We start from the raw sequence: 20,330 nt of genomic DNA, 5'->3' as shown, positions 1-20,330 counted from the left end.
ACCCCGGGCAAAACAGAAGAAGGGTAGAGTCCAAGGACCAGCTGGCCCACCTCAAGAAAAAAAGCACAGCAGGCTCCCTTTTCCTTCAACGATTTCCCTGTGTGTGCAGAGTGGGGGTGAAGATAGATGCTGAATGCCTTCCTAAACACATCACCTACTACTTGAGAAAGGATTACTGACTTAACCGGGAGCCACCAATCAGGCTGGACTAGCTGACCAGTGAGATCTAGAGACCTCTGCCTCTACCTCTCCCATGCTGAGATTACAGCTTCAATACTGGGTGCTGAGGATTTGAACTTGGGTCCCCATACTTTCCCAGCAAGCACGTCAGCAAATGAGCCGCCTCCTCACTCTCCTGTCATTTTTATGGTTTCATCCATCAAGCTAAGCAAAGGGGGAAAAAAACCAAACTCTGGAAATCTTGTGAATGTGAAGTCCGGGAATCCCAGAGCTTGGGAGGGAGACGGCAGAAGAATTAAGGCCTGCCCAGGCTACTCAGCAAGACCCTGCCAAGAAAGAGAGCAAGAGAGCAAGAGAGGAAGAGAGGAAGAGAGGGGAAGAAAACACACTGTTGTATGAGCTGGAGACCCTGATATATTACCGAACCCTGTGCTGTGGTAGGGATGTACGCACGTGCATGTACACATATACACAGTGCAAGGCAGGCCTGAGGACATGCTAAGTGCAGTGCTGCAGGGGCAGGAGCACAGAGAGCAAACGCATGTGTTCATCCCCTCAAGCAGTGATCTCAGGCTCCCTAACCCTGCGACCTTTAATACGGTTCCTCATGATTGCTGACCTCCCATGTTATGATCTCCATTGCTGTTTCCTACTGTAGTTTTGCTACTGTTATGAATCATAATGTAAATGTCTGATATGATGCAGGATGTGATGTGTGACTCCCAAAGGGGTCATGACCCCCGGGTTGATAACTACTGCCCTAGAGGGAGACAGATTTCAAATGATCCCAGAAATATGTAAAGAGTTAATAGTTCTCACTTCAAAAAGAAGGACTCTATATACAAGATATTACAAAAAAAGTCCATTTTAGAGTAAAACACAGCCCCACTTCACAGCTGAAAAACTGGGAATAAAAGGGCCAATGGACGACTAGCTAGGTGAAGTTACTTGCTGTGCAAGCCTGACAACCAGAGTTCAATCTTCGGAAAGCACTAGAGGTGGGAAGAAAGGAGCAACCCCACTAAGTTTTCCTCTGGCTTCCACACTCACCCCCCCCCCATTCATTCACAAATAATAATACATAAACCATATGTTAAAAAATCAAATACAGTAAGTGATTTGCCAGAGGTTGTGTAACTAACAGCTTTCATTAGGCAATATTTCAAAGTCATGTTCTCCACCCACAGACAGCTCTGGCCCTCACTGCTGCTCCCAGAAGCCCGAATTAGAACCACCAGGAAGAAAGAATCTTATACTGATTCTGTGGAGGACCTGAGATCCCGGGGATGTGGCCACTGGACAGTGCTTCGGTCTCTTCACCTGAGGGGAGCCTCCCCCTAAAGAAGAAACTGAGTAGAGCCGTGACAGGGAGACGCCATTCACAGACGAATCTGAAGTCACTGCACCTTGAAGGGTAGATGGGTGCACGAGGAATGGGCGGCATGCTGTCCCGTTTCTCCCAGCACTGGACAGAACCAAGCTGTGCTGGTGCAACCCTTTAATCCCAGCACCTGGGAGGCGGAGACAGGTGCATCTCTGAGTTTGAGGCCAGGCTGGTCTCTAGTTCCAGGAGAGCCAAGAATCCTTAAATTTAAAATATATGATATATAGGTCAATCACAGAGTGCTTGCCTAGCATCGCAGCACAGAAAACACAAACCACCACTAAGAAGCAAACAGTGAGCCCTAAACCCTTCCGGGCTCAGTAAGTTACGAACTTCACGATGAATATTCTGTCAGACAGCGTGAGCCTTTAACTAATACTGTCTGTGACTTGGTGTTTTTGTTGTTGCTTAGATTTATTGTATTCATATGAGTATTTTGCCTACTCGTTCCTATGTACATGATGCCACATGTGGGCCTGGTGCCTAAGGAGGTCAGAAGAGGGCTTTGGAGCTCCTGGCACTGGAGTCACACAGATGGTTTTGAGCCACAGTATGAGTGTTGGGAATCAAATCCAGGCCCTCTGAAGGAACAAGTGCTCCTAAACGCTCTTAACTGCTGAGCCATCTCTCCAGGCCCAAGACATTTCTTTTCCCTTTGGCTTTTCTCTGAGTAGCCTTGATCATTCTGTAACTTGCTTTGTAGATCATACTGGCTTCGAACTCAAGAGATCTGCCTGTCTCTGCCTCCTGAGAGATGGGATTAAAGGCTCGCCTCTGCTGCTACCACCACATGGCTGAGAAAAGTATTACTTAAGCCCAAATATTTGATGATTGTTCCTTGTCTGGCTCCCAGGACAGGTCCCAACATAAACAGAAATACAATAAAGCATTTGAAGAAAGGCTAAAGTCCCTCTGCAGAAGTCGGCAGTTTTCCTAAAGTGCAGGAGAGGAAACCTAACCTCAGTCACATGTGAGCTCCTGTGAACCTCAATAAAAAGAGGCATTATTGTCAGGAGGTGGTGGCACACGCCTTTAATCCCAGCACTCGAGGCCAGCCTGGTCTACAAAGTGAGTTCCGGGACAGCCAGGGCTACACAGAGAAACCCTGTCTCGAAAAACAAAACAAACAAAACAAAACAAAACAAAACAAAAACAAAAAAGAGGCATTACACCCTCAGCCAATAGGCCCACAAGAGAAATTTCTCTCTTTCCACCAAACACAACATCCACTGCAACATGCCACAGATACACAAAGATAGGCCTAACAGTTACTCAAGCCAAACATGGTGACACAACCCTGTAATACCAGTTTGAGGCCAGCCCGGGTTACAGAAGAAGCTATGTCTCTATTACCAAGCAGGGACTGGGGTGTAGCTCAGTTGGTAATTTGCCTAGCATGGACAAAGCACTTAGTTCGGTCCCCACTACTGCATAAAACTGGATGTGGCGGTGCTCCCAGTACTCAGGGTTAGGGTAGGAGAATCAGAATTTCAAAGTCATCCTCGGATACTCAGTAAGGTCAAGGCCAGCCTGGCATATAGAAGTAGGGGTGTGGGGAGATGGCTCAGGCAGTATGGCACTTGCCACACAACCATGAAAACCTGAGTTGGCTCCCCAGCACCTACATAAAAACAGCTGATCCTGGTGCCAAGCGCCTGTAATCTCAGGCTCCCTGGGGATGCAGAGGCAAGATAGATCCCTGGGGATTGTTACACAAGCAGGCTAGGCAGATCCAGGAGCCCCAGAGACTTACTGAGACACCCCTATCTCAAGAGTTGAGAAGCATCGAGTAGACATTTAATGTAAACCTCAGGCTTTCACATGCACATATGTACATGCACATGAACATGAGTGTTATTCAAAATTATTCTTATTTCAGTCCAAAACATGCCATGTTCTTTCCAGCAGGCCCCTAAGCACGGAATCACAGCGCTCCCTAATGCTCTCTCTACCCTAACAGCAGCTCTGCAGCAGAGTGAGGCAGTTCTCTACGCAGATGCCCATCCAGTCGTCCTCTTTCATAAACACACTGCCAATTCCTTCTTAGAGATGGAAGGGTCTGTCTTGGGCTGGAGAGATGGTTCAGCCATTCAGAGTCCACATTGCTCTTGGAGAGGGCCCAGATGGTATCTCAGCACCCACCTGAGGGCTCACAACAGGCGGTAACAGGGATCCTACTGCCCGCCAGTGAACTCTGAGGGCACCAAACATAAATGATGCACATACATACTCATATACACACACAGGCAAAATACTCTTGAAAAAAAAATACTAAGGTGATTCTCTTTCAACCAGCATGTCCTACCCCTTGAAGGGCCCCTTGGCCTCAGGGTCTGCAGCACTTGTTTCCTAAGGACCTCAGGCTCTCTCACACACCACACAGCTACTGGGAGTATGGGACTGAGGCCCACCCACTCCCTCCAGGGGCTTCTGGAGAGGAAAGCCTTCAGGTGTTATCCTCAGAGGGAGGGCCATGCTACATCCGGAGCAGAGAAATACTGAGACCAGTGAGTGATGCAGGAGAAGCAACACGTGTACAATGACACCCTGAAAATGTGATCTGGCCACACCAGCGGCTCCTCGGGAGAGCCATCCCTACTACCATGAAACCCCAACATGCTTGCCATTAAAGGTGTTGGTTGGAACTCAGATAGAACAAGGTCAGCTCTATGACTGCTATTTATGTAGCATATCTGTTTCCTTGCCAAAGACAACTCAGTGAACACCCTGAGCAGTCGAGGATGTGTGCTGCTGCAATGGTGCTCACCATCCAGGTGGGTGCTCCACATCCCAGATGCTCACCATCCAGGTGGGTGCTCCACATCCCAGGTGCTCACCATCCCGGTGAGTGGCACACATCCCACAGTGCCAGGTACTCCTCAGCACAAAAAAACATGCCAACGGCAAGCTGTGTCCTGTACCTCAGGGTTTAGGCCGCCACGGTCCACTAACTATAGTGAGGATTCTCAGCAATGCAAACCATTGTCCTTCATTCTAAACCATCAGGGACTCACAGAACATTTGAAGCTGGAGTGGAGCTGTCTGAATGTAGCTGACTGGAGAGAACAAATCCCTTTCCCATTAAGGGCATGGTCTGTCTCTTAGTGGCCCCTCAGGGTCAGGGCTCTAGGGAGCACTAATCACAGAACTCTAGGAACTTGCTTTGCCTAGTTTCTTTCCTTTAAAATTCAAATTAGGGGGCTGGTGAGATGGCTCAGTGGGTAAGAGCACCCGACTGCTCTTCCGAAGGTCCGAAGTTCAAATCCCAGCAACCACATGGTGGCTCACAACCACCCGTAATGAGATCTGATGCCCTCTTCTGGTGCGTCTGAAGACAGCTACAGTGTACTTACATTAAATAAATAAATAAATAAATAAATAAATAAATAAATAAATAAAAAATTCAAATTAGGTTTGTAATTTTTTGATGTTTTGGTTTTTGCTCTTTTTTTGGGGGGGGGTGGTGGCTAGATAGGATTTCTCTGTATAGCCCTGACTATCCTAGAACTTCCTAGGTAGACCAGGCTGGCCTCTAACTCTGAGATCCGCCTGCCTCTGCCTAAGTGCTGGGATTAAAGGTATGCACCACCACACTTGGCTTGGTCTTTCTTTTTTATTATGTGTGTGTATGTGTGTGTGTGCTTGCACATATGTGTGTGTGGGTATGAGATGGCACCCCTCAGAGACCACAGGCATCAGATCCTCTGGAACTGGAGCTTCAGGTGGTGTGAGACAAGGGTGCTGGGAACTGAACCCAGATCCTCTACAAGAGCAATGAGTGCTCTTTACTGAGCCTCTGCTCCAGCCCCTAGTTGTGCCTTCTCCAGATGTCCTCAGTGCCACCTGCATGGTCCTTATGAGAGACAGTTTAGCACTAGGGTGGCAGCCACTCAGGTTAGGTGTAGGGACCCACTCCCATTCCGCACCCTGTTGTTATTCTGTGTGTAAGGAAGGAACTGCTTCAGCAGAGCTCAGACCAAAGAAAAGATGGAGTGAGCTGTAAGCTTATGAAGCCCTCAGCATCCACACACTAAGCTAAGCATCCACATGCTAAGCTCAGCATCCACACACTAAGCCATTTCACAGGAAGCGCTGACTGGGCTTTTGCACGTCTCAATGAACAAATAACTATGTCAAGTCCTGATGCTGAAGGAAGGCGGGCCGGCCTAGCCTAACTCCCACATGGCAAAGGGTCTCACAGAGTTTCTCTGTAGAATGGTCACTGGAAGATGTAGCTTCTGCCATAATAAAGAATAAACAAAACAAGCTGTAAGATTGATTCATTTGTGTGTTTTTTAAAGTTATCATTAGGCCAGGTATGGTGCACTCACCTTTAATCTCAGCAATAGGGAGGTAGAGGCAGGTGGATCTCTATGAGTTGGAGGACAGCCTGGACTATACAGCAAACCTATGAACTCCCATGCACATCAAACAAGGAGAGATGTTTGAAAACAAGAACTGCCCCCTCAGAAGGAAAAGCATTTGTCTCAGTTGTGACCCATAGAAGTCGAGCCCTTCCACAGAATCCCACCCTGCAGTTTCACAGCTAAGGCTGTTGTGGAAGAGAGGAACTCAGTGCTTACCAACCGCATTCCACCTTCTGAACAGTGCTCTGGCCTGACCTCTTCATACCTGACGGGGGAATTGATAATTCTGCACCCCTATGCCACAAATTCACTTGATTAAAACCATGAATCGCTCTCCCTAAAGTGCATGTCCATCACTATCAGTACCTTTCTTTCCATGGCCATGAAATGCCTCAGTCCTGCCTCCTGCCCAGCAGCTACCCCTTAGCTCAGGCTTTGCTCACTCTCAGCTTTCTCAATGTGCCCTGCTCTGCTGCTGCCTGGGGCAGCTCTGGCCTTCCCTTCTCTGCCTGTACAGCTCCCTGGCCTTACGGTCCCAGGCCTTCCATGTTCCCAAGGGGAAGCTCACCCTCTGCTTCTGGAAACCCTCAGCATCCTTCCGCCCCACAACACTCATCAAGGGTTGTTGCTTATATGCTCTCTCCCCAGCAGATTGGCAAATACTGGATGGAGACTTCTTTTCTCTCTGGAACTCCTCTAGCCAGCAAGGTGATCTGGCACAGGCAAGGCACTCGTTACATGAAGAAACTGCCAATTGTCCTTTGGCTCCATGTCAGCATAATTCTCCCAACTTCTCCAGAAAGTAGGGCCAGTTTTGATCACTTAAACGCACTTAGAAATGTGGGTTGGTGCTAACAGCTGTTATCAGTCCCATGTGACTGAAGACAACCCTAAGCCAGCTTTAAGTTTGGCTGCTCAGGACATGGAATGGGGTGCAATGAAGGAGGAATAGGGGGATGAGCTCCAACCGTTACATGAGCCCAGGATGGGTGTTCTGCAAGGAATTACATGCGTCTGGAAATGTGTTAGCACATGCAGACATTCCTGTCTCCCGTCCCACTGTACTGCAGAAACCTAAGTGCATATGAGTTACAGACATGTTTCTAGAGATTCCCCAGTGCCAGAGGACAGGACAGTAGCTACCCCAGGGAGGGGCGCTCTGGCTGTGGTGCTGGAGTATACTCCTACACAGATGCACTGACGGGTAAGAACATACAAATCTATTCCTGCAAGACTCATGTACTCAATTGCATTCTCATTGCTTTTCCTTTTGCAGCACTGGGCATCAAACCTAGGATCTTGCACATTGGCCAAGTCCTCTACCACTGAGCTGCACCTGAGCCAGAGGGGTTGTGGGGCTGGAGAAGTGGCTCCGTGTAACACACTGGCTCTTCTTCCAGAGGACCCACATTTTCCACGATCTCACACCGTGGTTCACAACATCTGTAACTCTACCTCTGGGGGATCCAATGTCCTCCTCTGGCCTGTGTGGACATCAAGCCCACACTGCAGGCAGTGACTCGGCTGAGCCTGGTGTTTCTGTTACAAGTTTGTAGACGCATACCCAGGATGACAGTGTGTAGAACAACACACATGGCACGTGCCTCACAGTGTTGCAATAGCACTGCAAAGCTTCTCTACTTAATATAGTGACCAAGGCTTACTTCAAAAAGTTACAAGGTAATAAAGAGAAAAGGGAAGTTACTAGATGACTGCAGTGCATCTTTCCCAACAACAGGGGACCAAAGAGCTTGCCAGTCCTGCAGAGACTAAATGGGTCTCTGGTCGACTTTAATTCATCAGCTCTCCCTATGTCTCCACTCCCCGAGGCTGGCCAGCATTCAAGCCTGAACTGTCTTGTACTGGCCGGCCAGCAGCTTCCTCAACTCACCATGCAGGAGCATCATGGCGCTGGCCGGCCAACTCATCTGTCTGTCCCATTCCAGCCTCTCCATTTTAACCCTGACAACTCCCCTCCCTCCTCCATCTAATCTTCTCAGCTGTCTGGATGCTACAATAGCAGGGTTCAAACTCTACTTCAGGAGGGAACACTGCATGGTGGAGAAAGGGCTCCAGACTACCCTCGACTGACTGCCACCTCCTCCTCCACACTCCTCAGTACTGACCATTTACACTGACAACTCCATGGCTGGGCGCCCAGGAGGAAATATTGTTAATATTTCCTCTGTGTAAATATTAACAATCTTCAGCTGCCTGCTATGTTCTAGCCACCTTTAAGAGTTTACAAAGATTACGTCATTGAAGCATCACGCAACCTCTTAGGAGAGCTCTCCCTTTCCTTCCCTTCCTCCCTTTCCTCTCCCTTCCCTTTCTCCCTTCCCTTTCTTCTTTCCTCTCTTCTTTCCTTTCCTTGGTTACTTTAGAGAAAGGGTCTCATGCAGCCCAGGCCGGCCTTAAATTGGCAGTGTAACAAAAGATGACCATGAACTCCTGACCCTGCAGCCTCCGCCTCCCAAGCCCTTGAATTATAACGTGTGCCATCTGGCTAAGAAGTTCTATTATAGATGATGGAAATAAGACAAAAATGAAGAAAGTTGATTGCATCTTTAACTAGCAGGTGGTAAAGGCAAGATCCAAACTCAGTTTGTTTGATTCTGCATGGGTTCGAACCCTATTCCTGGTATCAACTTGTCTTAGGGTTTTATCGCTGAAATGAAACATCATGACCAAAAAACAACTTGGGGAGGGAAGGGCTTATTTCAGCTTGCACTTTCAGGTAATGTCCCATCACTGAGAAATCAGGACAGGAAGTCAAACACTGCAGGAACCTGGAGGCAGAAGCTGATGCAGAGGCCACAGAAGGGTGTTGCTTACTGGCTTGCTCAGCCTGCTTTCTTATAGAGCCCAAGATACCAGCCCAGGGATGGCACCTCCCACAGTGGGCTGGGACCTACCCCAATGATAACTAGTTGAGAAAGTGCCCTACAGCTGGATCTCAAGGAGGCATTTCCTCAACTGAGACTTCTTCCTCTCTGATGACTCCAGCTTGTGTCAAGTTGATACGTAAAACCAGCCAGTACAACTCTGTGTATTTTGTTTTGTTGTTGTTTAGATTGACTTTTTTATATGTGCCATTATTTTGCCTGCATGTCCGTCTGTGTGCCATGAATGCACGTGGTCCTCAGAGATCAAAAGGAGATATCCTGGAACTGAAGTTACAGGCAGTTGTGAGCTGCTATGGGATGCTGGGACTCAAACCTGGGTCCTCTGGAAGGGCAGTCAGTGCTTTTTTTTTTTGCATGTGTTTGAGGCAGCTCTTACTCTAGAGCTTAGGCTGGTCCCAACCTTTCAGCAATCCTCCTCCTGGGTGTTAGAATCACAGACATGCAATCACACTTGTATAATTGTAAAGCATTTGAAAGAAGCATGAAGAGTTCCCGTGCCCCTCCCTTGGTTTTGAGAATCAGAGTGACAAAGGTCCATCGAAAGCCAATGGACAGCACCAACAGTCAGATGAAAACAGGCTTTGCTATAGAGTTAGCTCAGCTGCATGCTGCTCCTTCCAGAGAACCAAGTTCAGTTCCCACCGCCTACATCAGGGAACTCACAACTCCAGGAGATCCGATGCCTCTGGCCTGCTAGAACACCTGTACTCACATGCACATACCGGCTGCACACATGTGTACACACACACCTACATATAATTTAAAATATTTTTGGAATAAAGCATTAAAAACTAAAGAAGTCAGTTTGGGGCCATTGAGCAGGGTCTGGAGTAGTAGTTCTCAACCTGAACTATCCTTTCATGGGGGACACATATCAGACATTTTGCATCTCAGATATTTCCATTACAATTCATAACAGTTAAGAAGTAGTAACAAAATAATTTTATAATTGGCGGTCACTACCTGAGGAACTATATTAAAGGGCCGAAGCATTAGGAAGGTTGAAAACCACTGGTCTGGAGGTAAAGATGCTTGACACACAAGACTGGGGATTGAAGAAAAAAATGGGTTTCACAAAGTTGTCCTCTGACCTCCATATATGCATTGGGCCATGCACATCCATATACAGCATTATACACACACAATAATAATGTTTAAAAAGAAGAAATTAGTTTGTATGATCTTCCCACAGAAACATCTTGGGGTTTGCTTCCTCCATGCCCTTCCCTGAGTCTCATGACAAACTCAGAACTGCACATGTACTCCTCTGGAAAATCACAAGACATGTTTAAAGACTGTGAAACGCTGCTCATAATCTCATGTCTTTGTAAGTGTCTGACAATAGAATGAGACTCAGCTAAGGATTTGGACCACAGATGTTCTCTGTTATTGAACTACAGAATCGAGGGCCTACATCACCAGGGTGTAAGGGCACATAACCGCACTCCTGGCCCTCGGGAGGCCGAGGCAGAATGATTACAAGTTCAAGACCAGCCTGCACTACAACATACAGCCAGTTCATGGTCAGGATAAACTACATAGTGTGTGTGTGTGTGTGTGTGTGTGTGTGTGTGCGCGCGCGCGCGCGCACGATGCACATGTACCTGTCAGTCTGTCTGTCTTTCTCTCACACACAAACACAGATACAAAAGAGTAATAAAACCAGGCTGTTTTTGAGTTAGAGTACATAGTGAGACCCTGTCTCAGCGCTGTGCAACACACACACACACAATCCTCCTAGCTACACACTATACACACCTGCAATCCAGCTCTGGGGAGACTGACAGTAAGGTATGGGAGGGTCAGCAAAGGCTGACCAGTAAGAGCCTATCTGAGAGCAAACCCTGGGGCTTCCTTACACGCTCTAAAAGAGAAAACTGCTAACCAGAAAGCAAAGCCATAAATACTGAGCTGTTTACTTAAAAACCGTTTGAAAATCTGCACTGTGTCTGATAACGATGGCAAAATGAACAGCTGAAGAGCGACTAGCTGGGAAATGAGTCTCCAGCTGGGACTTCTATGGACAATTATGGAGAAAGCGACAGATTACAAGTGATAAATCCAGACACTCTGCCAATTTCCATATCTGAGCTGTTCTTATTGCTAGGTAAAGTAATAGTGCGTCCCACGACTGCTCGTCACACAGGGCCCAGGGGCTGCTTCACAGCCACTGAGGCAGTCTGTTCCAGGAGCCATGAGCACCACACAGCAGCCGCTAAAGACTGTGTGGGGAGGAGGGCTGCAACCCTAGGCACAGTTCTTGGCCTCTCTGAATGTCATCAGTAAGATGGACACCGACGATCTCATTGAAGAATTAAAGATTAAAACACAAGGGATATCATGGAAAACCACATTTCCCATCTCACCACTCCAGGCTTCAACTATTAGCCATAGTCATTTGACCCAGGCAGATAAGAGTCTCCGAAAATCATTTTCTGGACCAACTAATTATTATTTGAGAAGGCAAGATCCAGTTGTAAAGCATTAAGGAGGGTGGGTGAGCTCTGAAAAGGGAGAGCTGAAGGCAACAGCTGCACACAAGCACACAGCAGTGTGCGTACACACACGTATCACACATCTGCACACAGCCCTCCAGCTTCTCTGTTGTTCAGACTCTCAGCCTCACACTCAGCGTGACCACGGCTGTTCACTCTTCCAAGTCTTCAGCACCCACACCTCACAGAAGCGCCTGTCGTTTCTCACAGGTAAAGCCCATGATTCCATGAACCTGTCTTGAGGAAGGGAAAACTTTCCTGAGGGGCGCATGAGAGGCCTCTCCCTCTTCATGAGCTTCATCTCTCACATGCTCCGAGACGTTAGCTGGTGCATGCTTGCAGAGGTCTCTTCATCCAACTTTCCTATATTCCAGAGAAACAGCCAACGATTAGAAATGAGCTGACCTAATTCTATGAAATCGAAGGGCTCCAAGGGGATTCTGTGTTCCAGGCTTGGGAAAAAGACGGAACTCCCAGTTGCTCAGTAACTAAGCAAGTACGCTGAGCTGGTCAAGCTGGGTTCAGAACCAGGACCCACACTTCCCCTCAGCTTGCTTCCTGCAGTGTACTGCACACGTCCTCACCCAAAGAGCCATCATAGAGATAAAATGAATTACTGTTGATGAAATATATGGCACAGAGTACGTTTTGTAAAAGCAACTACTGTAGGAAATTAAAACCTTTATGAGTTCTCCAAGTGTTCCAACAGGTGCTGGCATCCAGAGTTTGGAAATTGCAGGACTCCTGGCTCCACCCTCTCCCATGTGGCCCTGGGCTGGAATTCTAACCTCCTCTTAGTCTTCTCTTTTCATCTGTAAAGTGCAAACAACTACTGAGCTCTAAAGGTGAGCAGAACACAGGGATACAGAGGAAGTATACAGAGTGCACAGGTGACCACATACACATGTTCACACCCACCTGTTGGCACAGCTACCTACAGTGTTCAGGAGCACTAACAACCATACACACTACAGGATAGGCCTGGCTTTGCAGGAAGGCTGATCAGAAAGAAGGCCACCCAGAGGGTGCGCTGCCACCAGCCCAGTGAGAATAGGAGTCAGCACACACAGCTTTCTTCAGGATGGACCCAGGGACACTGACAGTGATGGCTGGGGACAAAGCCAGGCCTGGGCTCCTCTCCAGGCCAAGCAGAGCGTTAAGGCTGCGAGTGTGTGAGTAGTAGTGCACAGCTGTGTCCCAGCATTCAGGGGAGGCAGGGGGAGCAGTTCAAAGTCCTTCTAAGCTGCAAAGCAAGTTCCAGGCCAGGCCATCTCTCAACAAAAGCAAAGATGCAAAGAGAAGCTGGGTTGGCTAAGAGCCTTCCACCTACTCAGGTAAGGGGCCCGAGCTGACCAGTTCTGTAAGCCTGTCCACTGTATGACTTTTTATAACTAGGTCTCAACTTTAATTTATAAAAGAAGTGACTTGAGAAACAGACCCTGTCTAAAGGAGACAGGAGAGGAAACTGCAGTGACTGTTTGCACAGGGAAAGGGGTCGATCAACGTCTGTCCATGCAGAAGAACGAGACTGTTAGGCATCCATCCTCAGAGTGTCCTCTCTAATGAGCTAAGCTGTCCTCTGGTCACCTGGCGCCTCAGCACTACCACTTTGCCCACCTTCTCACACATAAGAGGAACAACTTGCATTTTAAGTAATTTTGATTTGGGGCGAGAGTGGGACCAGGACTTGAACCCTCAGCCTCAGGCATGCTAGGCCAGCATCTGTCCCAGAGCTACACTCCCATCCCTCCTCACAGCTGAGTGGCAGCTATGTCTTAGCATAAAGGCGCCTGATGTCAAGCACAAGCCTGGTGACCAAAGTTCTATTTCTGGGTTATACATGGTGGCAGGAAAGCTGCTCTTACAAGCTGTTCTTTGAGTTGGGCACGGTGGCACACAACTTAAATCCTGCCGGGCGGTGGTGGTGCACACCTTTAATCCCAGCACTTGTGAGGCAGAGGCAGGTGGATTTCTGAGTTCGAGGCCAGCCTGGTCTACAAAGTGAGTTCCAGGACAGCCAGGGCTACACAGAGAAACCCTGTCTCGAAAAAACAAAACAAAACAAAACAAAACAACAACAACAACAAAAAAAACAACTTAAATCCTGCCACTCAGGAGGCATAGGCAGGTGGATCTCTGTGAGGTCAAGGACAGCTTTTTTTACATAGCAAGTTCTAGGACAGGCAGAGCTACACAGGTAGACCCTGTCTCAAAAGAACAACAACAACACAACAAATTTCCTCTGGCCTACACACACACACACAAACACACACATACGAATAAGTAAATACTTTAAAAAATTTAAAATTCTATGTTTGTCTGTTTGCATAAAGACACCATTCAGAATTATTTTGTAAGCAGTCCTAATTTCAGTTCCGTAGTTATGATTCTGGCAACGGCTGACTACTCAGTCTACATCTCCCATCCACTGAGTTTACTCAGTCTACATCTCCTATCCACTGAGTTTACTCAGTCTACATCTCCTATCCACTGAGTTTACTCAGTCTACATCTCCCATCTACTGAGTTTACTCAGTCTATATCCCGTCCACTGAGTTTAGAAACATTATAAGCACGAGTGCAGACAAAGCCCATATCTAGGGACAACTTGGTGACAACCACCAAGTATTTAAAAATAGCTAGCAAGGCCAGCACAAAACTGACCCACAAATGGCATCAGTACAGAGTATGTACTGAAACGTCAGACTGCCCCTCATAAATATGTGCAATGATATGTGGGGTGGCGCACACCTTTAATCCCTGCACTCAGGAGGCAGAAGCAGGTGGATCTCTGAGTTCAAGGCCCACCTGGTCTACAGTTTGTTCCAGGACAGCCAGGGTTATACAGAGAAACCCTGCTTCGAAGAATAAACAAACAAACAAACAAGCAAACTATAAATAAATTAAAAAATGCAGACTGAAGATGTCTCAGTGGTTAAGGGCATTGGCTGTTCTTCCAGATTCCATGTCTAACACCCACATGGGAACTCACAATCATCTGGAATTCCAGTCCTAGGGGATCTGACACCTTCTTCTGGCCTCTACATACAGACTGTAAACAGATGTAAAACACCCATACACGTCAGATAAAAAGAAGAGATTCTTTTTTAAAGAATAAAAATAACATCATCACACAACTAAGAAGAAACTCATATCCCCATAGCAGGTAAGGGGTTAAACACCATAGATCTCACCAAGGCTCTCAAAACAAGGCTGGGAGCACAGAAAATGATAGGGACACAAGTTACTAACAGAATGATGTCATTTCTACTTTTAAAAAAAGATTTGTACAGAAAAAAAGTCCAAGTAAGCACTGCACAAAATTTTAAAAAATTGTGTGTATGTGTGTGCACGCGCACACACTCTTGTGTTTTAAGATTTTTCTACTTGTTACAAAAACAGGTGTCTACAATCCCAAAATTATATAATTATATATATATACATATATATATATGCACACATATATATAAAGTCACAGTGCTGTGATGATGATCCCAGTGGCGGATTTCTGAGTTTGAGGCCAGCCTGGTCTACACAGCGAGTTCCAGCTAGACCCTGCCTCAAACAAACCAACCAAGCAACCAAACATACACAAATAAACTGAGTATGTCCCCTGAGTGAGTGGCCAATTAGTGAGCTGAGACCCCACCTGAGCTGCCACAGAGTTGCTTTGTCCCTGTCTCATTTAATGTGAGCAGACACAGGACCCACCACAGCAACAAAGTGTTCTAGCTGTGTCACAGTCCCACTAAAGGGCTTGCATCACTCTCCCCACGTCCTCATTAGGGTTTCTACTGCCGTGATAAACACCGAGACCAGAAGCAACCTGGGGAAGAAAGGGTTATCTCAGCTCACACTTCCTTGCCACAGGTCACATTCCATCATCCAGGGAAGTCTGGGCTAAGAACCTGGGGGCAGGAACTGATGCAGAGGCCACTGGGATTATTGCTTACTGGCTTGCTCAACCTGCTTTCATATACAACCTAGGACCACCTGCAGGGAGCTAGGCCCTGGCACATTAATCATCAATCAAGAAAATGTACCACAGACCAATCTGATGGAGTATTTTCTTAGCTGAGGGTCCCTCTTGCCAGATAACTCTAGTTGACATTAAAACTAACCAGCAGTACACTCCACAACCCTAAAATGCTAAAGATTCCAAACAGTAAGCAAGAGATCAAAGACCTGACTTAGCTTTGCCCCTCTGATGTTTTAAAAATGAGATTCCTAGGACAGGCATGGGCATGCACTCCTTTAATCCCACTGGGGAGGCAGAGGCAGTCAAATCTCTGTGAGTTTGAGGCTAGCCTGGTCTATATAATGAGTTTCAGGACAGCCAGGGCTACATAGGATGATGTTGTTGAGGGTGAAGGGGGAGGCTGAGATTCATCTACTGTGAACAAATCAGGAGCCTGTATTACCAATGACTATAATTTAAAACGGCAACAGTGAGAGACAAGCCCTTCACAGCAGGCTCAGCAGTCCAACTCATCAAGGGTGAGCAAGTGGCTCCCGTGGATGGTCCTGGCGGCCAGTATTCACCTCTGCACAAACACTAGGCTATACACATGCCTTGCGTATCTTGTTGGACTCATCTGACGTTAGAGATGGAGAGCCGTCCAGACTGACTCTACCTATGAGGATATAAGCTTGGAGAAGCTTCCTAAGCTACCTTCGTCACAAGCTATGACTGATGTCCTGAGCTCCAGGCAGCAACCTGAAGGCAGCTCAGTCCCCTAAGTCACATCCGCCCTAGCGGCTCAGGGACTGCAGATACAGCTGGCTTTAAGACAGACAACTAGCTTGTTTTAAAAACTTTTTTGATTTGTAAACTAAATGAACTTGATCTATAAATTACTGAGGAAGGATAAATTGGAAGCCTACCGTGTAATTTCTTGTGCTGTTGCCACTAACTCTAACCACACCAGAATCACTGAGGATGTTCTATGGATGCAACATATTACACGATGTAATTTTCTACACCACAGAAAAATCTCCCCGTAATCTTCTGGATATCAATGTGGAAACATTTTCCCAGGATGCGCTGAAAAGAATCCCTTGCTCCTTACTACCTGGCAGGCAGCGTGGCTTCCAAGAACAAGCCCTGCACTGTCTACTTTCGGGGTTTCCTTGGTGTCTGTGCCCTACAGATCCCAGTATTCACCTTTCTACCAAAGACGTCCTTCTCGAAGACCCAAATTCACAGCTATTTGGGGTTAACCCAACTCAGAAAGCAGGCTGATGGGGGTTTTCTGAAGAAAAACTTTGTATCTACTTTATTTCTACTTTGTATCCTGGTTGTCAGGCCCAGACTAGACTTGGATCTGTGCAAGGAGAAACTAATCTAGAGAGTAGGACTTTTTCCTGCTGGCCCTAGTTCCTGACTTCTGACAGTGAACAGGCTGAGGCTGAGGCTGAGCCCAGACACAAGTCAGAAGTCCTTCAGCCCTCTACAACTAATGCGGTGAAAACGGAACTCAGCTGGAGCATGTGGAGAGCCGGGGAGACACATACACTGAAAACATCTGCTACGCATACTATCCCACTTAGCTTAAGAGTGGCCTTCCCAGCCAGGCCATACTGGCTTGGGAGGCAGAGGCAGTGGATCTCTGAGTTTGAAGCCAGCCTGGGCTACACAGTGAGTTCCAGGGCTATACAGAAAAACCCTGTCTTAAAGAAAACAAAAACACAAACAAACAGACAAATACCCAACCACACACTCTAGATTTTTTTTCTCTTACGAAAGACCCAAGTCAAGCCTAAGCCTGACCGGAGCGAGCAAACCCCAGCCCTACTCTATTCCCAAGCCAAGATCCTAGATGTAAAGTAACGCAGAGTGCCAGGATGGCTACTTTGTTTTCTTTTCTCTTTGTTGTTTTGAACAGAGCAACCATTCTCCTTTGGAGAAAGCCACAACATAACAGCAATTCCAAAATTAAGGAAGGAGGCTGCCAGACAACAAAATCACACTAAAAAAAAGGTATCCCAAGAAATTCTTGGGATTCAAAAGATGGCTTAGTCATTATTAAGAGCACTGGCTGCTCTTGCAGAGAACCCGGGTTCAGTTCCTACCAATCATATAGTGACAACCACCTGTAACTCCAGTCCTGGGGGGGGATCCAGAACCTTCTAGCCTCCACTGGGAAACAGGCATGCACTGGTGCAGACATACATGCAGGCAGAACACTCACGTGGAAGTTCTTTAACTTCTGGGGCTGTAGCTCGGTAGCAGACTGCTTGCCTAACATGCACAGTACTAGACTCTATGTTACCCTAGTACCTAAAAAGGCTTTCTAAGTGAAGACAGTTTAGTGAAAGATCCCTGGTGGGGCTGGAGTCCTGATTTGTATGGTGGTCTTTGTTTTTATTTGGGGGCCTTTGTTTTGTTTGCCTTTGTGTTGACTTAGAACAGGAACTTAAATCTGGCAACTACACAAGATCATACCACAGTGCCCACTCTGCCACTGTACACAGTGTTTTCCTCTTCCTTAGAATGTTAAAATCACCTCTTCATAAGCCTGGCATGGTGGCGCATGCCTTTAATCCCAGCACTCGGGAGGCAGAGGCAGGCGGACTTCTGAGTTCGAGGCCAGCCTGATCCACAAAGTGAGTTCCAGGACAGCCAGGACTATACAGAGAAACCCTGTCTCAAAAAACCAAATTAAAAAAAACCAAACCAAACAAACAAAAAAACACCTCTCCTTGTTTGTTTGCTACCATTCACAAGATGGCAGAGTAAAAAGTAGCTTAAAACCACATCTATGGGGGCTGGCGAGATGGCTCAGTGGTTAAGAGCACCGACTGCTCTTCCGAAGGTCCGGAGTTCAAATCCCAGCAACCACATGGTGGCTCACAACCATCCGTAATGAAATCTGATGCCCTCTTCTGGAGTATCTGAAGACAGCTACAGTGTACTTACATATAATAAGTAAATAAATAAATCTTTTTTTTTTTAAAAAAACCACATCTATGGGCACTGTCTATAGATTCTCAGACATCTTCAGCCTCTGTGGTGACAGAACTGTCCTGAACCATGACAAAGCCTCCGTCCTGACCAGCACCTCTGTGTTCCTCTGGCTGAGTCGGGTGCACCTCCCTTAGCCGTTCCTTCAGCACACACCAATTCATGACTCAGTTCTAAGCCACTGCCTGATAGGTTTCATGTTTCATTTATCTCTGGCCCTTTGGCCTTTTAACCTAAATCTTTATTCTCAGCCATAAAGTGCTTTCCTGCAAATCAGTTGCTTCACTGTAAACCTAAACACAGCCAACTCCGTTACAGGAAAGTTTCATGCCTGCTATGTGCTTGGGGGGCTAAACACACTCAAAGTAAAACAGTTTAAAGGTGTCTTGTCCCGGCTCTCAAGCTAGGGTGTGCGTCCATAAAACAGAAAATTGGCCCATACCACACCAAGTATAATCCATGCAGTGGGGGTTCTCTGTTGCATAAACACTCTGGAGAACTAGCTACATCTATTGATTCATCATAAAGTAACAACAAAATTGATTTGCATTATTCTGGATAGATAGAAAATTAAACATCTACTGACCCCAATCTTCACTTACTGGCTAAAACTCCGAACACACAGCACACCAGTGCTTTGGGCCTCCTCAGGTGTGGAGAGCTGCAAACCTCTATGTCCAAAGCCTCCAACAACTAAGGGGAAGGTGGGCACACTTAGCTACACATTTCATTTTGTCAGTTTGTCACATGCCGACTCTACATGCGTACATATGCACATTCCTATAAACTCTCTACGTGAACTGTGCATATGGTGAGAAGGGCTAATTCCAACGGGGCACCTACTCTTCGATAGCGCTGAAATAAACTTCCTATGTATCTAGCAATCACTTGGCCTGGAACAAAGTGGATGATGGGTGGAACTGTGAACGAATGAATGACATTCACATGTCTGCCTGAGCAGGCCCTCCTCCTTACTGTTTTCCAACCTCTTCAAAAAAGAGATCACCAAGCATAAAAGAACATCATTTAAGATGTGTCTGAGCAGGGGTACAGTGGACCGTACCTATAATCAATCACAGCACTCATTCAGACTTGGAAGAGTGAGAATCACAAGTTCAGAGTTATCCTTGGGTACATGAGTTCTAAGCAAGTCTGGACTACATTAGACCCTGTCTCAGAACAAACAACAAACTCTTAAGACAAACCACGTCTGACACAGTAACTTGCACATAACAAAACAGACTGTGTGAAGGACCGACCTCATAGGATGTGTTATAAACTGTGGCACAGTGTGGTTACCACTTTTATTACCCAAGGCAGTCTCCATATGGCAGGTGCCAGTGTCCTCGCCTCACAGAGGGTAGGGATCAAAGTACTTAACTTCCCAAGTCAAGTGACAGTCAGTAGTGGCAGAAGAAGGTGACTTCAGTCAGCCTGACTCCAGCACCAGTCTAATGCTGTATGCTGCAATGACGGGTCAGTAAATACACGGGAGAGTCACGAGAACACAGTATTTTGTAGGCTTAGAGTTTTGAAAACCAGAGTCTCCAAGGAAAGCAGGACTATCCACGTTGGCATCTGTAAATGCTGGTTCTTGGCTGAGATTATGACTCAAGATGTATACTCTCGGTGGATGAGGATCGCAGTGTGGAGACAGTGATAGACTGTCAAGCACCATGGCCGACAGCAACTTAGGGAGAAAAGGGTTTATTTCAGCTTAGAACGCTCAGGTCACACTTTATCGCTGAGGGAAGTCAAGGCAGGAACTTGGAGGCAGAAACTGAAGCAGAAGGCATGAAGGAACACTGCTTCCTGGCTTGTTCAATACAGCTTGCTCGGTCTGCTTTCTTATACCATCCAGGGTGGTGTCGACCACAGTGGGCTAGGCCTTCCGCCATCCATCATGAAGTCTTTTCATAACTAGGGCTCCCTCCTCTCAGGTGACTCTTGCTTGTGTCAGTTGACAAAATAACTAGCCAGCAAACAGACCAAAGAGAGTGAGCTATGGAAGGGAAGCAAGCAAAGGATGGGACAG

General features: G+C 46.9%; 1 protein-coding gene across 11 annotated transcripts in view; it reads right to left on the bottom strand.

The window, feature by feature from the left end:
* The window catches only part of Anks1 (ankyrin repeat and SAM domain containing 1), a 153,476-nt gene that overhangs the window by 129,414 nt on the left and 3,732 nt on the right, over window positions 1–20,330 (bottom strand). For 2 of the 11 annotated variants that reach the window (XM_030249683.1, XM_006524089.4), the window contains exon 2: window positions 19,555–20,267. The exons of 8 other annotated variants lie outside the window; for them this stretch is intronic. In XM_030249683.1, coding sequence (XP_030105543.1) covers window positions 19,555–19,622 — 68 coding nt within the window. In that variant the 5' untranslated portion in view covers window positions 19,623–20,267. Of the gene's footprint in view, window positions 1–19,554; window positions 20,298–20,330 lie in introns of all 11 variants that reach the window. One more of the 11 variants, XM_030249682.1, reaches the window with a different exon arrangement.

Source organism: Mus musculus, chromosome 17 (assembly GCF_000001635.26).
Source record: "Mus musculus strain C57BL/6J chromosome 17, GRCm38.p6 C57BL/6J".
NCBI classification, from domain to species: Eukaryota; Metazoa; Chordata; class Mammalia; order Rodentia; family Muridae; genus Mus; species Mus musculus.
The sequence above is the reverse complement of the archived record's forward strand: the minus strand, read 5'-3'. Positions and strand labels throughout refer to the sequence as shown.